The sequence below is a fragment of the Prinia subflava genome, chromosome 1 (genome assembly GCF_021018805.1).
Source record: "Prinia subflava isolate CZ2003 ecotype Zambia chromosome 1, Cam_Psub_1.2, whole genome shotgun sequence".
In the NCBI taxonomy this organism is placed as follows: domain Eukaryota; kingdom Metazoa; phylum Chordata; class Aves; order Passeriformes; family Cisticolidae; genus Prinia; species Prinia subflava.
This window is the reverse complement of record NC_086247.1, coordinates 62,559,865-62,579,333: the sequence shown is the minus strand read 5'-3', so window position 1 is coordinate 62,579,333 and position 19,469 is coordinate 62,559,865. Positions and strand designations below refer to the sequence as shown.

General features: G+C 37.5%; 1 protein-coding gene across 1 annotated transcript in view; it reads left to right on the top strand.

Moving 5' to 3' along the window:
- GABBR2 (gamma-aminobutyric acid type B receptor subunit 2) overlaps positions 1-19,469 on the top strand; it is a 465,813-nt gene that overhangs the window by 173,059 nt on the left and 273,285 nt on the right. The window contains exon 3 of the mRNA XM_063398360.1: positions 17,849-18,019. Within this exon, the coding sequence (XP_063254430.1) occupies positions 17,849-18,019 (171 nt within the window). The remainder of the gene's footprint in view (positions 1-17,848; positions 18,020-19,469) is intronic.

Sequence of the window (19,469 nt, the reverse complement as noted above, 5' to 3'; positions counted from 1 at the left end):
ACCTGGATGCACAAAATTACTAATTAATCTAGGATTGTAATAGTTTAAAACCCAGTATTTACCCATGAACATCTACCTTTTTGTTCGTAGAAGGAATATTTCCACTGTCTCTGCCAAAATTATGTTATTAATCCTTGGGCTGCTAAGCAGCTGTACTCAGATCTTGCATTCCTGACCTTCTTATCAGATACACAGAGTAAGATAACAAGTACTATTGCTCTGGCAGGTAAAATGGTGCCAGTCATGAGCTCCTGTGAACTTTTAGCAGTTTATTCACTCTCTTTTCTAAGCAAGAATTTTGGAGCACAAAATGAAACATGAAAGCAACAGATTCAAAATCAAGTGGAAGACCTGGTTCCTCAAGTAAATTGTGCTTAATCTGTGCATCTCTGCTGTGGATTATTATGTGGGCCAAAAATTGCACCTTCAAAAAGCAGCTGAACTAGATAAATTCATGGAAGGAAAAATCAAAGGTGTGAGGAATATTAAATCCAGAGGCATCAGAAATATCCAAATAAATTCCTGAGCTGCAAATTTCTGAAGGTTGGAAGTTTCCTTTGCAAATGTCTCTAGCAGTGGCTGAGAGCAGATACCTAAGAGCACAGAGACCTAGGAGAGAGCAGACACAGAGCTGAAGGAGGCAACAGTGTGCATCTTTGCTTTGACCTGGTATGGCCATTGCTCTGATATGCTGAGCTTTTTGAAACTGGAGCATAAATCTCGGGCGAAGTGGATCCCCGTGTAGGTGTTTGCCTTCCTTTGTGAATAACTTGATAGAATAAATTTGAATGTTGTGTGGATTTTTCCAATTCATCTCCTCTGACTTTCAGCTCTCAAGCCTTCATGAAGAGGAGTGAAGCGATAACAAATTTATGGCTGATTATCTTAAGTGAAATCTAAAGCTACTCTCTTATCCAGAGCTCTTAGATGCATGGCAGCTTCTGAGTGCAGAAGCTGCATTGGTAGGATTTGTGAATTTGCATTTGTGAAATCGTGTGTTGGAATTATGTGACTCAAGTAACACTGTTTTTTCAATGACAGCCATTTAAATAATGAGACAGTAAGCTGGCTACCTGAACCTGGAATACTGCACAGTAACTGCATATACAGTAACTGTGCAAAGGATGAGACTACACATGGTTAGTTTGGATTAAATGAAAATATTTTCTGTATAACGCTGAGTAAATAATAGGGCTGGGGGGCGTCATTCTGATGGAATAATGTGTTTCCTTTACCATCAGTTTGTTGTCAGAGAAGAAAATAGAGGTGTATACAGTACAAATTCTGTTCTAGTTTTAACTTGCAACTGCACCTTAATCATTCTTGAGAGGCGTCCTTACAACTGTTTCATCTCACTGGTGGCATTTTTCAGTTTTATTTTTTTTTTATCAAAAATATTTTGAGATGATGACCATCAAGTATGCATGTAAGCATTTAAAATATATTATTTTGGATTTAGACCACAGAGGTTGATAATGGGGCCAATAACTGTAGCATCTTCAGAAATCACTGGATGATGGAGTAGGGTAGACCCTCATCAGATTTGCAGGTGAAAAAAGAGGATGAATCGTTGGTACACCAGATGTACTGTTGGGTTGTGCTGCCATTCCATGGCATGTCAAAAGGCTGGAGATCTTGGCCAGCGAGACTCTTCTAAAGCCAAACAAAGGTGTTGTTATGGTTTTCAGATGGCATGGAAATAATGACATGACTCTTGCAATGATGCAGAAATGAGAGCAATTCTTCTAAATCCTCCTTTTATACAGTACTTCGGTGCAATGCATATGATTGGTCATTCAGAGCCTGCACCCATTTGTAAACATCTTTTGTCAGTAAACATATTGGAAAAACACCACCTGCTGATGGTTTTTCACTTCCCAAGGACTGTTTAAATTCCTCCTTAAGATTTTCCCAGGCAAGAAGAGAGAGATGCTCGCTTGTCTTTCACACAGACCCTAGCAGTCCCTGAAGCCTGCAATTCAGACCATTGTCAGTACCCACACAAGGGCAAATGCCAAGTCCTGCCCTTAGGGAGTAAGAAACCCCAGGTACTCACCTGTACAGGCTGAGTTGTGTTTGGCTGGAAAACTGCATTCCAGTAAAGGCCATGGGGATCCTGGTGAATACCTAGTGGAACATGAGCAAGCAAATACCTTTGGAATATAGGCAGCCAGGAGAAGCCAGGTTGCACTAGGGAAAGTGTTAGTACTAGATTAAGGGAGGTAAATGAGTCTTGACTGTTTGGCCCTGACTGGAGCATGTCTGCAGTAATCTGTAATCAATGGGCTCTCCAAACAAGGGAGATATGAAGATGCTGGAGCAAGTCTAGCAAAGACCTCTGCAAGGATGCAGGTACTTACGCATCTATCATATGAGGAGACCCTGAGAGAATTGTGATTGTTTAGCCTGAAGAAGACTCAGAATCTTCCCAAGAGTGCCTAGAAGTTGTGGCTCAGACACTCATAACAGGCTCTCATTACGAATCCCATTTGTGCTCTGCAGCAGCAGCTTGAGCCTCTGTTAACACCAGGTTTGGGTGACAGCCATGAGGACAGAGGTGCCTGGCTTAACTCTCAAAACACAGGGACATATGTCCTGCTGGTGTCTGCTCCTTCTCTGAGTGGTGAGGTGGGAGCTAGGGAAAGAGGAATTGCTGCAGAGGGAGGCAAGGGACAGATCAGCCAGGGCAGACACTGCTTTCTCCAGCCCTTTGAGTAGCTGGGTTGATTGTTCTATTCTCACCTTTGTATCCCATCTTCTCCAGGGAAGACCTTCTGATCCTTGCCTCTTCTGAGCAGAACAGGAGGAGGTGAGTTGAGGTCATGCCACAGACAGAGGAATGGCTATTTTGTGCCTTTGTATTGCAAGTCTCAAGTAGGAGGCAGATACTGTGTATTGCAGGAGAAAAGGGAGAGATATTGTAGGAGAGATATTGCAGGAGAAAAGGGAAGACATATGGGGGAGAGAGGATGCAGGTCTGTTCCCAGCCCCACCCCCAAAAAAAGATTGAAGTGGCTTCTCAGTCTTTGGAAGATGTTGTGAAGCAGTGCTTTACTTTTCTGAAATAAGCACCCAGAAACCATAAATACCCAGAAGCTGTAATATTCCTCTTGGAGATGTTCCCCTTCCCTGCCACTTCCCACTTCCTGACCAACTCCGTTCCAGCAACTACACTGACCTGAGTCCTGCAGGCTCAGAACCTGAATAAATGCATGGTTTTACTGGCCGTGAGAGGTAGAGGCTCTCAGCACAGGAAGATTGTGTATTTATCTTTATGTATAGCTTATGAGTTCTCAATAAAATCAATAATCAATGGCATCAAAATTTCTGAATTATTGTGAAGTCTATGTGAATACAGAAAAATTCTTTCCATCGGCAATAGGATGTTCCATTTTTATTTGATCAGTAACTTGAATGTAGGCATCTAGCACAAAAGGACTTGAGACAACTACAATTTGAATGACATCCTGACAATAATATAATATCCTGTTCAGGGATTGAGGGTATAATATTTCCATTTTTTTTCCTGGATCCACTAATTCAAAACACTTCCAGACCATGTATTTTTGAGACTTTAGTGTTTTGCTTCTTTGGTTGACTCCTACTACATTTTTGTGGCTCCTACTATATCCAGGCAAACTTCATAGCTCTGGTGCACCAATTTGTTCAAAGAACAGCGAGAAAGCCTTCACCCATCTACTTCTCTTGCATATTTAGCCAGTTGTCATGGGAGATAATGATTTCTGAATCCCCAAACCAAAAATCACCGGATTTGTTTGCAGTATCTGTCCAGTGTCCTTTTCCCCTCAATTGTACCCCTTTGCTTCTGCAGAGCCTTGCAGTTTAACATAGAAAGGGTTAGGTTAAAGTTGTTGCCTCTTCTCTTTGATTTAGTCATTTAAAGTATATTTCTTGTTGTATTTCAACTGTGTTGCACTTATCTTTGGTCAAGCAGGACTTGCAGAAAATGAAGAGCAGAGTGTGAGTGCTTTACCTCCATGGCTGACTGTGAGAGCTCCATGCAGCTGTTGGGATATGGCAGGGTCTTGGTCCAACTGCAGCCTTGGTTGTGTGGATGTATGTACAAAACCCTGAAAGGAGCAGCTGAAAGTATGTGGGCATTGTTTTGTTTTTGCCTATTGCTTGAGGTTTAAGGTAAATGACATTGTTGGTGGTAGAAGGAGGATATATGGGTGTGCCATGTGATGGCACTGGTGTGCTTAATGGCATTACAAAAAAATTACTGGCTCAAATGGCAACTCTCACTCAACAAAGTAAACAGTGGCCCCATCAGGTGCTTTGGATAGTTTATGTGCAAGTATTATGCTGTGATGAAATATGTGGTAAGAACAAGGTTAACACTGTTTTGAAAAACTTGACCTGAATCTCCAAATACTTTTAAGGCTGAGAGAAATTGCAGTGAAAATTCAGTTATCTAAAGTCTTAGCACTGTGGTAAGAAATTTACAGTGAAGATATGGAACCACTTGAAAATTCTGTGATATCTGTATTTTCCTTTACTGTGATTTCCGAAGAATTAAGGCACTGTCAGATTTACTAACCATGTGGTTGCACCTTTTAAAGAGATCAAATACCTAAAAATCCTCAGGGGTTGGGAGGCCAAAGTGCCTTCTAGGTGGCTCACTGCTTCCTCACATGCTTTAATATCTATATAGGCCTGATAATTTTTGTGGGATTTGTTCGACCAAGTGCAAGGTGGGTGGCTGGATCTGATAGAGTCACTGAAGTCTCCCACTGGTGCCTACAGCAGTTAGTAGCAGATGCTTCCAGGGAGTGATTCATCTCGTCTTAAGGTTTACCCTCATCACGTCAATATAAGTTATGACATACCAATATAAATCACATCAAAGTTGAAGTTTTACACTTTAAATATACTGGGATGTAAAATTTCTCACGTAAACTTAAGAAAAGTCTTGGGAAGCACATGCTATCCTCTGCTTTCAATCTGTGATGGCCAACATGACACAGGTTTTTCATTTTTCTTCATTTGTCCCTGCTGTCTCTCCATGTTTTGACTGTTCACCTCTCCTTTTTTCTTTTTTTTTCTTTTTTTTTTCTTTTTTTTTCTTTTTTTTTTCTTTTTCTTTCTTCCCCTACAATGAGTGTTTCTGTGCTGTGAACGCCACCTGTCCTATTTACTCTTGTCTATCTCATGGTGTCTTATGCAGTCCTTGCTGTTGGTCATTTCCTCACAGGGTTTCCTCACGGCTTTTTATCTACATAATTTTGTTTTGGAATGGGTCAAGAGGTTGTATTCAAGCTGACTGCCTTCTGATCACTCCTTATCTGTACTCTGGGACAAGCTTTTCTGCTCAGAGTAATCTGAATTTCTCTCTAAGGGGAAAATCAGGAGTTCAGGAAGCTGGAGAATAAGTAAACTATTGGTATGTTTGACAAAAGTCATCAAATCCAGTAACTTATGGATAGTAAACTTGATGAATCTGATACTAAAAAAATTCAGAAAAGAAAAAAAGAAAATAATGCCTTTATAATTTCTAGTGTTTCCTGTGAACTTGCTGCGAAGGCACCATGTGCACATTAGGAAAAGTATCTTCATTTTTACTACAGCTCTATCACAGAGGTAGTCTGTCACTTGTGGTTTACCTTCTATTTTCTTATTGGAATAAGTGTAAAAATATACCAGGAATTGTCTCAAAGATGTAGTTCTCTTTAGTAGTTATATTTAAAGGCTGAAAAATAAATTTGATGTTCATTTAAGAAATTTAGCTGTTCAACTTCAGAGAATTTCTGAATAACCTGCTTGTAAAACAGACAGTGAATACAACAAATCTTATTTTGTTTTTCACCCAGATGCACAGTGCATTGCTTGCTAGTGCATCTCTTTATATAAATATATTTGATAAATTTGACATTATTTTAACTGCAGGAGTTACTTCAAAATTCATAGTGAAACTATATTAGTATGAAATGAAGTATAATTCCTCAGGAAAAGCAATGCAGATCACCAATTTAATTTCTGAATCTCCAGGTGAATGGTTTATATTTTCAGATCTGGAACTGCACTGGTCACCTGTCACAGATGCTTTCCATTTTTCCTGCTGTCTGTACCATCATGAATTTGTCCCATGCAGAGGCAGTAAAAATAGCAGACAAATTCACATTTTTCAGGAATATGTCCAAGACCAGGGTTTGAAAAAGACAAAAATAACTCAGCAGTACCCAAAATAATAGAAGGCTAACTAAGTCAGTAAACTGTTGAGACCAAGTAGACAAAGCCATAAGATAAGTGGTAAAAAACCCAACAAAATAAACCCTCCTCACACAAATATTAACAACTTGCTCAGAAATGTTGTATAAAAATAAACGGCAATTCAGAAAACACTGTGTCACAAATGAGAGAGCTGAGAACAGGCAATTGACTTCAATAATCTCAATTTATTCACTGCACATAGAAGTGAGTAATAAATAATTAAATACATGAGATTGAATTAGGAGAGATGATACTTAAAGCAGCTTCCAAAACTAATAAGCAATACTAAACTCTAATGCATGTCTGACTTCCCATATATGAGTTCCTTCTCTCAAATCAATAAAACTATTGAAATATTTAAAATTAAACTATATTCTCAAGCACTTTCCTGGCTCCATGACAAAGATCGAGCACAACGCTTTTCCTAGCATGTGAAAAATTAAGACTACATTGGCTTTAGTACTGCATATGGATATGGAGTGATTTAGTTCCATTTCTGTCTCACCTGGATGGATGTAAGTAATGGAAAATATTGTGAGAAGACCAGGTTGATAAGGACTAGTTTCAGGAATAGATGGGATCCGTAGTGAACAGTTTTATGGAGTGACAAAAAAGATAATGAGGTCTAGAGAAAACATTCAGCTCTCAGCCTGCAGGAACTAGGGCGATGGCAGCAACTAAGGAAAAATGGCAGAGAGATCTAATTGAAGTGTGCATAATCTTAAATGGTGTAGATAATCTTAATGCTTTGTACCCAGCATGCATTCAAAGACCAGGGGCAAGTACTGTACTTAAAATCAAATGCAGGCATAAAGAAACACTTATTAAATTAATAGTAACTGCTGAAGTGACCTGCAAGGCATAGGTATTGAGAAATGCACATTGAGGGTTCCTCAGGCAACAATTAGGTTATGTCCAGCAGCCATCAGCACTGGAAGGAAACATTCATGGCTTCTCCCACTTCCTCGGTGACATTCGAGAGGGGATTTTTATAGATTTATTTTGTAACTGTACCTGAACCAAGACTGCCTGACACTTTTTATTTCATAAAAATGGATTATAATGCTTCATTAGATTTTTTTGCAACCTCTTCGAGATTAAAAAACACAGAATGCAGCTTTAAGTTGACAGGTTTGTGATTTAGATTGTCTGAATATATCTGCATGAGCATTTCCTAGCTGCATATGTTGCTGAAAGGTTTTGTACGTGTAGATTCCCATCCAGAGCATCTTGTTAAAATCAGTGCTGACCGCAGATTAAGAAAATATGCATAAAATATGCATATCTTGGTTATTTCTTAGAGGAGGATCAACGGCACATTTGACATTTTAATGCCAAATATATTATAATCATAATTGTGATTGACATTTCTACTGAAGGTTTTTAGTGGCAATGTAACCCAAGTTGCCCTTGCTGCTGGGCAAGCAGAATTTATTTTGCTGGCAATGTGTGTTGGCAAAAAAAGCTCCTTGATTTTTTACCAGTTTTTTTTTCAACATCTCCCCTCCAGCAAGCCCTCGATTTCTGTAGCACAGCTCTTCTTATCCAGTATTAAAGGTACAGTTGCAGGTGACTGATGTCAGACTACTCTCCAAGCACTTCTGGTGGGGTGTAACTGCAGCATGCAGTGCTGAGATATCAGAAAAGTTTACAGAGCTGAAAGAAGAGGAAAATTAGCCCAGGCTGAGTACAGAATTAGTGACGGGGTATTTCTCCCAGAACCTGATCAGTCATCCCTAAGCCATGCTGTTCCATGTAAAATAAATGGTGTCTTTGTGTATTACTACATTGCATAGTGAGCCTGTCACCTGTTTTAGCCTGAAAAATCTGGGATTTCTTGCTTAGGTTTGAAACCAGGGGATGAAGAAATAAACAAATCATTAATTCACAGCTTAGGACTGTGAAAAAAAGTATTTTTGTAAAGATTTCAGTAAATCTTGAGCTAACATGATATACCTTATTTCTTAAGATGTTGCTCTGTTCCCTATTTCCAGTAGAGTGAAGGGTTCATATTCTCCCAAGAACAGTATTGCACATCTAATCATCTTTTATACTGGAGAGATTTTTTTTCTACCTCTTTTCATCATCTAAAGACAGAAGAAACAATAATAAAATAGATATTTAAAAACCAAACGTGGACAGAACAGCTGTAGTTTTAGCTGGATGAAGTCTGACAAACAAACAATACTAATAGAATGATAATAGTTTTGGGCAGCCAGCCAGGAACACACTGTTGTGAATAGGTCTGGAAAGTTTTTTTTTAATGGATTATGGTGATATAGCCTGTTTTATCCAAGGTGAAATATTTTATGCGGTAGTTGGTTTCCACTAGATTTTGAGGATAATCTATTATAGAAAAGAAACAAGGAAATGGGGTACCAAGAGTATGAGTGTAGGAAACTTGGCTTGGTTTGGGATAAACAATAATGCTGTGATTGAAGGGATTTGAAGCTGAATTCTGATATAATCCAGGCCAGTAGCCAAATGCTAAGCAACTGAGTGTGACAGACAAAAATACACAGCCTTCTCTTGCAGTGCAGTTCCATTTATGAAAATGCTCAAAGATTTTGTCTCTTCATCTGTTTGGAAATTGAAACAAAATTTGCAGCAACTTCAGTAGATCTGACATTTAATTTCAACATTCTGTTCAAACCATAGCAATAACCAGAACACGTGTTACGTGCAAATTATTTGTGTTTAATATACATCTGAAAATAGTTTCTGGAGTGTAGAAAAAGGAAGTAATGATTTTTTTTTAGACTCTGGTAGATCCTTTCAAATGAATGGTCAGAAACAATATGCAATGAAAAAAGGATGGCAGTTGTTTATTTTCCATTAATAGTGAAAGAATCGAGGTAAGTCTGAGGATAAATTTTTAATTTTGGATGGGATCTGTTGGAGATGATTCTGCCCCATGTTCACCTGGCTACCTTCTGAAACTCTGAACCCTAAAGTCTCTGTTAACTTTACTGATTGCACTGTTGAACATTGAATTGAAGGACATTTTCCATAACTCTATCATATACTGCCTTGACATTTCTCATGAGTAAGGTTAAAGTCATAGGTTTGTGAGGCAGTATTTATTAGAACTTAAAATGGATCCCATTACTTGGACATGAATTTGATATGGAACTATATTTTACTCTGAACACTGATAACTGCTCTATTTCCCATTCACCAGAAATGTTGTTCTAAGAATTCTTTTGACTTGTTTTTATTTTTTCTATAAAGTTCATAAATGTTGGCTCTTGCTGGTGTGAACAGGTGCATGGAAGTTAATATTCTATGTTTAGAGACAGGTGAAGCAGTAGTGCTAATGTCTAGGTTGTTTTCTTCCCTTTTTTCATTTTTTCTTTTTTTGATGTGGGTTTGGGTTTTGATTTTTTTTTTTTTTTTGGTAGCAGATCTGCTCCAGTTTTCAGCTGCTGTTTTTCTTTTCCATGACTTGAAGACAAAAAAGTGCCTGTCAGCTGAGAATGGATTCATAGAATCATCGATTGGCTTGAGTTGGAAGAGACCTTAAAGATCATCTAGTTTCAAACTCCCCTGCTGTGGTTAGGGACATCTACCAAATCAGCTTGCTCCAAGCCTTATTTAGCCTGGACTTGAACACTTCCAGGTATGGGGCATCCACAGCTTATTTGGGCAACCTGTTCCAGTGCCTCATCATCCTCACAATAAAAATAAAAAATGATCCTAATACTTAATCTCTTTCAATTTAAAGCCAATCCCCCTTGTCCTATCACTCCATGTCCTTACAAAATGTCCCTCTGCTCTTGTAGTCCCTTTTAGGTACTGTAAAATGCTACAAAGTCTTTCCAGAGTATTTCCCTCTTCAGGCTAAGCAGCCCAAATTCTCTTACCCTCATCTTCTTGGGAGAGGTGCTGCAACCTCCTGATCATGTTTGTGGTCCTCCTCTGGACTCCCTTCAGCAAGCCACATCCTTCCATCCTGCACTGGGGGCCCCAGAGCTTCAATCACTGTTCCTCATCCTAAACTACAGACCTGATGGATTTAAAAAGTTTAACATCAGAAGACCAAACTTTATAGTCTGGTCTGGCTTCTTGCATTCAGACATCTACAAGGTCTTACGAAATTATGTTGTGAGTAGTTTGGGCCACCCAGGAAGGAAACAGGACTGAATGCTCCTTTTCCATTAACCTGTAGGCACTCATCTTTCAGCTGAAGTACTTCTCATATGGATTTTATCTAAACCAGTTTCTGTCAAAAATATTGATTCGTTCAGTAGCCAGAATTGCTTCCTAAAATGTCTCCGGGCAAAATGCAGCTGAATATCAGTCTTGTTGTGATTGCATTAATTCACTGGAATGCCATCAGCATTGAGGCAGGTGCCTTCCAACCTAGAGACCAGCTGGAAGTGCTTTTTGTCTAAACTCCCAGATGCCAAAAGGCAGTCAGTGAAAGAAATTTCAGACACAGAATTAATGAAGGTAACAGCAGATGATACTGGGCAGCAGTGCTTGGCAAAACATCTGATTTAAAAAGGAACAGTAGCTTTAGTCACATGGATAATATGTTATGGATGATGAAAGGGATGTTCATCCATGAGATCGATTCTTGTCCAGTGAGTTTAATACAATGTGTATCTTCATATTTCCATTTGGATTAGGCATCCTGCCCATATACCAGCTAGTGAGACATCATAGGTATGCTTCCAGACTTTTATTTTGCTCTTGCCATTGTCATAATGACAGCCCTTATCATGGTTATCAGAATATTTTTCAATTATGAGTTCTATTTGTTATAACAATGAAGTTTATGAAGTCCCATAAAATCTTCTGAATGATGGACCCTCCAGAGCTTTCATTCAAGTAATTATTTAAGAGTATTATATGACAGGTAAAAATGTAACTATTTACCACTTCTGAAAAAGCATAATTTCTTGTTAATATTTTCTTCTTTAGTCAACTTACGTCTTCTTTATGTCAATTTGTGTCACTTACCTGTGCTGTTTGGGGATTGGGATTAGGGCATAGCTAGGAGGGAAGGTTGCCACTATGATTTCTAGGTCCAGCTCAGAACTTCCTTTCCTGTCTGCATCTAGACACTCATCACAAGCAGCTGTACAGGTAAATTGTCAAGAAACATTATCTTTGTTTCTTGATCTTTATTAATATGTTTTGCTTTCACCTGCTTTGAACATCTGTGCAAGCAACTGTCAATGAAACTGCTACACTTGCCTTCTTATGTTGATGTATTTCCCAAATACATAGATGCTGGTAACCATTTTTACAATGTTACTTCCACGTGCCTTTCCTCTTAGTCATCCATCAAAGCTGATTAGATTATATATTTTGTGCATTGAGGTGGGAAAAGGCATTCTAATATAGCCCTTTTCTTATGATACAGGCTATCATGTATCATAAGGTTCTCTTTAATATTCTTCTAGAATATTCTTTTTTCTTATTTTCAGTACTGTTATGATATTAAAATTTATTCAGAACTTTGCTAGTGGCAAGATCAAGTTCAGTGGTAGTTTGACTGCACAAGCTGGCTTGTGTAGTAAGGTGAATTAACAATTAACCTAAATATTTATATTTTAAAATTACCTTTCCATTAAAAATCCAGTTTGTTATGCTTCAATCTGTTCTCTGTCGCTGGGTTAAGAGTGTAGTGTTTTACTTGTTATGTGACATCATCTAATGCTCAAGAATTGCAGCAGGAAAATCTTTTAACTCTTCATTATTCATTAGTTTCCATCCTAGTCCTTCTAGCTCCTGGGACCATCAAGTCATCACATGCTTGCACTTGAGTATCATTATTGTTGGCACAGGCTTGTCAAAGCATTAGAGCTGGCAAGGCACACAAAGGAGTGGTGTGTGCTGTCACAAGGGCACATTGCTGCAAATCATCATCTTCCTGTGTTTTGTCCTTGTTATTTTCATATGACAAGATTCTGTGTGTGCAATCCTGTACCATTGTAAGGGCATTTTCTGTGGAACTTTCTGATGTTCTGCCCTTTTTTTTTTGGAAAGAATTATTTGCATTTTCCATTTTTTGCAGAAAATATCACTTCCTATCTAAGCATACATGACATGCAATCTCTATTTATGATGATAAATGTTAGCACCAATCAGTTGAATCAGCAGTTTATATCCTGTTTAGCAATGCTGATTTGTCAGCGTAATTTAGCTTTCTAGAAAATGTGTGGGAAATAAAGGTTGTATCTGCCATATTTAACACCCTCTCCATCAGGATTAATTTTGCAGCAACAGGGGCACATTTAAATTTCAAGCAATCATTAATAAAATACAAGCCTAGTGCAGGCATCTAGGAAAACTAAGCTAATCTTTGTGGTGCTCAATAAGCTGATTTCCCCATTTGCAAACATGAATCTTAGAAGGCGACATTTTATTCAAGGGAGGTTACCCTGTTACCTGAAGGCAATTTTATTTCCTTTTCTTTTTCCCCTCCATTGTATATTACTCCATGAACACAGTGTGTAGAAATTGAACTCCAAATAGCCATTTCCTTTCCCTTCCACCCTCTTCAGCAACAGAGGGACAAAGGCAGAGACTATGGGTTGAGCAAACAGCAAAGGACTAAGAAATGCCCAGTAGCAGCAGCAATATCAGTAACAAAAGTATACAAGAGGAGGAGGGGGTGCTTTGCACACAAAAAGGTGTTCACCACCTTGACAGCTCTGCGTGGCTGCTGGGACAAAGACAAGATGGGAGCTGCTCCCACACCCAACACCAAGTGGTTCTCGCAGACAAAGACAGGATGGCAGGTGCTCCCCACAGTGCTCTCCTTGTCCCTGAGCTGGACAGCCCCCAAAGGCTGGATTGTCCACGTCCACATTGAGCCCCACTGCTGCTTTGGATGCTGGACTCAATTCTGCACAGCTACCACTGGCTCTGGTGTCGTGGCTTTTGACTGCTCCATCCAGGTCTGCTTGGCTCCTTGCAGCTTGGGTCAGATTCAGCTGAGCTCTACACGTCTGGATCTACAACAGCTTTGCAGAGGATTTCTGTTACTGGATTTCTTTAGCTGATACAGTCCATTTAAATAAATGTGACTCCTTAATAGACCTGCTGCCTTAGATGAGGGCAACTGTTTACCCAGGGGTAATTCTGCTCTTTTCTTTTTCCCAGACTTCTGTACTCTACTACAGTGACAAAAATGAAACATAAATACTTCCTAGAGATAGTAAAACAACTGAACAGAAGATTACTTGCCATTTCTGGAGGCTTCCTTTGTCTCTGCAGTACATGGGACAGTACTGTGGCTTGATTCAGCCTTCCAGCTTCCAGCTTCTGGACTCATAAATGGGATATATACATGGGATATATAGTGTTGTTTCCTTTTCTAACTTTGTTTCAGCTTTCTAAATATATGCTTCCCTTTTTACATAACTCTTAGTCTTTCCCATTGATTTCGTTAGTGCTTCACCCCATTTTTGTAAATGAATGGTAGAGCTTATCATGTTATCATTCCTGCTTCTGTACTGACTTTAAGTTGAATGCACCTTGAAGAAGTGCTTGCTTGAAAGCACTTCAGATGGATGTTTCTTGTTTAGTTTACCACACCTCCTTTAAACTTAATATAGGGTTATGAAGTTACCTTTTACTCCCCTTCTGCAGAACTGTTTCTTTCAACAGTTTTGTTTTAACTTCCTTTTTCTTTTATCTCACTATCTAGCACAAAATTTCCATGAAAACATGTAGATTTCTGACTAAATTAACGTTTTCAAGAAGTATCATCTTTCCTGGGAAAATTTAATTCATCAACACATATACCTGACTCCAAAACTCCGTAATAAATCCTTCTGTATTTTTTTCAGTTTTTCAGCAGTTCACCAAAGTCTATCCAATACCGTGGTCTATTTGGTTCTCATTTTGTACTGTAGTTAATATTTTACACTTCTTACTTGAGTGGTAAATATTATCTTATTTTCTGTTTCAAAGCATTATACCGTTTCATTTCAGAAATTCCCATCTGAGTCATAGCTCACGTTTCCCTACATACACTCATTTTGAGTTCAGATGTGGTTGCTCACAAATTGGAAACATGTATTCTAAAGAAAGATTTCTCAGAGATAATCTAGGAAGTGGCTGCAGGTTTTCTGACAGTATTCAAACAGATATATATATATATATATATAAAATACATATGAGCTTTTTTTCCTCTAGATCTACGTATACATATGCACAGAGCCTGTTTATGTACGCACACACACAAACACAGTTATGATGCATCACCTGGTAGCTGTTCACTGTGTCTTCTGCTTTATAGCAACTTGAAAAAAACCTTTTTTTTTCCTTTTCATTCATCCTTTCTTGAAGTTTGGCTTTTGGCCATCACCGTTTAGCAGTTCTGTAAAATAATTTTCTGTGAAAGAATGACATCACACACCCCACAGGTATTTATTGCTGAGTTATAATCCTGCATATATAATTGTTTATCTCTCACTCCTCCTGAACATGGCAATGCAAGTATAAACACCTATAAAAAAATTTAGAGCAGTCCATGAATATGTATGCATTCAAAATGCAATAATGTGAAAAATAGAACTTTTGTATTTTGCAAAGAATTGTATGAACAATATGATTGCCATTCATCCAGATTTTTTGCTAAATAAATGAAAGTTATCAGAATAAATTCTTGTAACAAAAAGCAGGATGGCCTTCAATCCTTTAGCATGATGTTAAACTATGAAAAGACTTTCAATACAAAAGTTTCAAATCAGCCACGAATAAACAACTGTAGTCCTAAAATATAGGGGAATAAAGCTCACTTTAAAATGACTGTACTATCTTAATGCATATGTGGGTGGACTGTGTTGTGATCTGACTTGCTTTGTCACATTAAATAAAGAGGGGTTTATGAGTATTTTCCTTATATTTCCATATAGCTGTGCTATCTCATACTTTTTGCAAAATGTCAGTTCACTTCTTAACGTGATCTTTTTATTACTACTTTTTTCATCCTTGTCCCTCTCAAAGCAGAATATTGAGTGATGGTGATTTTTGGGTTAAGTTCATTGCATGTCCCAAACTCTTACAGAGATGATTTTAGGAAAAGTTAAATATTTTTAAAGACTTAACTTTTTCAGGATATTTCTCCATTTCTACAAGGGTCTTATTAATTGTCAAAGTGATGCAGAATGAGACTAACCATGATATATGTGGTGCTTGAAAGAAAGACTTCTGAATATGTCCTACAATATGAGAATTACTTAAGCAATAATTTTTCCCTGTTTTTATTTTAAAAAAACTTTATTTAAAAAGAAAATGAAGAGTTTGTGGTTTTTTGGTGGGGTTTTTTGTGGGGTTTGTTTGTTTGTTTGTTTGGGGTTTTTTGTTTGTTTGTTTTTGTTTGTTTGTTTTTGTTTTTTGGGTTTTTTTGGGGTTTTTTTGTTTTTTTGGGGTTTTTTTTTTTTTTTTTTTTTGTTTTTTTTTTTGTTTTTTTTTTTTTTTTTTGTTTTTTGTTTAATTCGGATGTCGTTACTTTTGCATTTAAACCTGGATTCATCTCATCTCGTGTCACGAGATGGCTGAGAAATCTCTTATGAGACTTCATCTTTCTGGAAGCAATGAAGAGAGGTAATGTTTTGCTTCATTGTTTCGAAAGAAATTTGAGCCATAGTATACTAATTTAGGCCCTTGAAGTCACTAAAAAAATCACAAAGGATGATTTTAAATTGTCTTGCTTTTATCACAGATCTTCACCCTAAAGCCAGCTCACACATATGGAGATGCTTCTCATTACTATGGACCTTTGTACTACTGATCAGAAAAATTTGTTATTCTGTCCATGAACCTGAGCTGGGTGAACCTTGCTGACGTTTCTTGCCACTACTTTTACTTCAGTGTTGCCCTTTGCTTCTTTTTCTTAAGATCAATCAAATTTTGTTTGATCCAAAGCCATAATAACTCAAAAAGCAAGTTCAGGCTGCAAGCAGCTGGGTTGCTGACGGGTATTCCTCTTCATGTTGGATTTATAATGGATTTATAAATTTTCTCTCTTTTTTAGCCAGTGGTACAGGTCCTTATTTCCACCTTCATTGTGCAGTGAGTGCATGATATTCAGCACTACCAGACTAAAAAGAAAAGCTGACTAGTTCTACCTGGCAGATGTTCATTCTTCTTTCCTTATGGGGAAGGTTTTGGAACATGAAGATGACAGTATATCATAGCACCTCATATTGCACTTTTTTCACGAAACCTAGTAAATCGTCAGTTGCTATACTAAAAATGTTTTACCTCAAAATTACATGACAATTACATTATTCATTATTTCCTGATCAGTAAAGAGAAAGAGTCTTCTATATTGAATGGTACACTGTAAACTGTCCAGGTTATGCACACTTTAAGTTGTTTAGATTTCTTTTAGTTATGAAAACAAACCACATTCAGGCCATTATAACAATGGAATATATTCTTTATGAGTCTAAAATCAGAAAGAGAATAAGTCCTGTCTCTGATAAGCTAAATCTAGGTTTTTATAAACTTGAAGAAAAGAGTTGGACTGTTTTTTTTCAGATTAAACATGTCTATTTTGAATTTCAGAAAAGGTTATCTAATTCAAATATATTGAATGCTTGATGAAAAAAGTGTAAACTTAAAGCTAAGGTTGATACATAGTTTTGAATTCACCTACATTTCCTGTTTCTCTATTGATTTTGAAAGACTTTCAATAACTGTGTCAAGGAGGTTATTTTGTGCCAGTCAAACCAATCTGCATTAAAACAGTACTTTAAGAAACTCCTCAACCAAAAATCTTGGCTGAAAAAATGCTTGAGAAGCACATTCCTAGAAGCCTAAAAAGAGCTGGAGTGAATGACCAGAAGTATCTTTGGAGTAGGAGAGTTTCCATAAAGTGAACGTGCAGGCATTCTCTTCAAAACACTGTCTGAAAAATATTCACAAAAATATACCACCTGTAACTTGGGCATAAGAATTCAATGAAGTTTTCTGTTTCGTTTTGTGTGTTTTAAAAGGTTTCCTCTTTTCTTTTGTAATAAGCATTCTGTAACCATGAACAAATTCCAGTGTTTTAGCCATTGAATTCTCTTTTATAACACAAACCACAGGGGGCCTGCTTCAGTGCAGGAAGCTGAGACCCAAGTAAACTTCTCAGTTTCAGCCTTGGCTAACATAAGGATTTTCTGGTTTTCTGTTACCTGAAACTGTTTTGGTACATGAATAGGAAGAAGTACTGCTAGAGATTTACCCAGTAATTTAAGCTAAATAAGACTTTGAGAAAATAATATTCTCTTGGAGGTATTCTCAACTTTTATGAAAAGAAATTGACAGGGAATTCATCATAGAGATTTACTCCCTTAGGCCTTATTGCTCTGTGCAATGTGTAAGATGCATGATTTTAAACAGAGGATTTTACATCACTGACTTTTAAGTTTTCCTAGTTTAATTTTGCAGCAGGTGGTTTATAGAGCTAAAATATTTCAAAAGTGTCTTTAAAAGTAAATGATGCTGGTAGGACATTCAAACTGTATGATGATGAAACTTCTCTACGTGACAACAATGCAGAGATTGTGTCTTGTTGCACTGCAAAAAGCAAAGTTTTTTTACTGATTGCTAGATGACTTATGGTGACTTTCATTTTTTTGTTCTTTGATTTTTTTTTTCCCAGCTTTCATTTGCAGCAACAACTCCAGAGTTGGCTGATAAGAAAAAATATCCTTATTTCTTCCGGACAGTGCCATCTGATAATGCAGTGAATCCAGCAATTTTGAAGTTACTCAAACATTACCATTGGAAGAGAGTAGGAACTTTAACCCAGGATGTACAAAGGTTCTCTGAGGTAAGATTTGCATAATTTCTAGTACATACAGAGCGATACTAATACCGGGCTTCTAAGAAGTCAGTTTCTTTATTAATCATAATTCATGAAAAAGAAACAGTCCCACTGTTTCAGTCCTGTTTGGCTTTCTCATAGTAGGTCACGTTTGCTCTACTGAATAAGCTTAATTCCCTTCTGGGGTTTATTTGAGTGTCTGTAATGAAAGCTACCCATGCTTTCATGTCTGCTTTTGACACACAAGGTCATTGCAACCCAGTGCAAAAGGTTCCTTTATACTCCCTGGTCTACAAAAACACATGTTGTTGAGGGAGGCTTATATTGAGACTCTGGTTCACTTAAAAGGGAGAATAAATCCAATTTCATCATGTTCTTTTTGTGCTCTGATTTATTAAAAGCATCAATCTGAACACTGACGAACAAAATCTGATAAGTCTATGGCTGAAAATATTGGAGAAGCTTACTGAGACAAAAACGTCTGAAGCCCCCAGAACTAATAAGATCACATACCATGCACCCCACAGATCCTTCAAGTTTCACCCTGAGCAACATTTTGGTCATAGACATTGCAATAAAGTATGAAATAAGTGCCATTAAGGATGTCTTTAACAATCGAGTAAAAGAAAACGTCTGTAATGAAGACAAGGAAAATAGTTGGCACATTAATTATCAGAGAGGTAAAACTAACAGAGACATGCCTGGTTGGTTGTTGGGAGTTTTTTTCTTCCTCAGCATTGATTTTAAAAAAAGGCTGAGTGTGCTCTGAAGACCAGTGTAACTAAAACTGGGGAAGAGGGAGAAGAACAGGTTAGAGTCATCTTAGATGAGTCAGATATTTTCAAATTGTCTGGCACAATTAATTCACTATGGAATACTTCAGCAATCTTAGACTCTTCCCTTATGAGCTTTGAGAATTAAAGGATAAAAAGTAAATTAATTGTAGGGGGAGGGAAGAAACCTTTGCATCTGTCTTTCCAGAAAACACACAAAGGCCCTGGGAATTATAGACCAGTCAGGTTAAATTTGATTCCTGGAAAGACACTTGAGCAAATAATCTGTTTGGAATCACACAGGAGATAAAAAGATGCTTAACAATGGTGAAAATGGATTTTTCCAGAATAAATCATGTAAAAAATCTGATTTCCCTCTATGACAAGCTAACAGGTCTCAAGGAGGTGTGATAAGTGATATGCTATATTTCATGACTTATAAAATGTTAAAAGTGCTCCTGAAGAAAAGTAGGGAAAGTTAATCTTGGTGAAGATACTGTAAGAGAAGTCTAGTCTCTAAACCAATATTCCTGCAACAAAAGTTAATTGACATCTGGTCAGTTGAATATTTGTTTTTAAAACAAAGGCAGAAGCAAAAGTCCCCAAAAAGTATGGTATACTTTACCCTTCTCTGTCTTGGAAATAATTTCAGTGAGAAGCTATCAGTGGTATACTGTCAAACA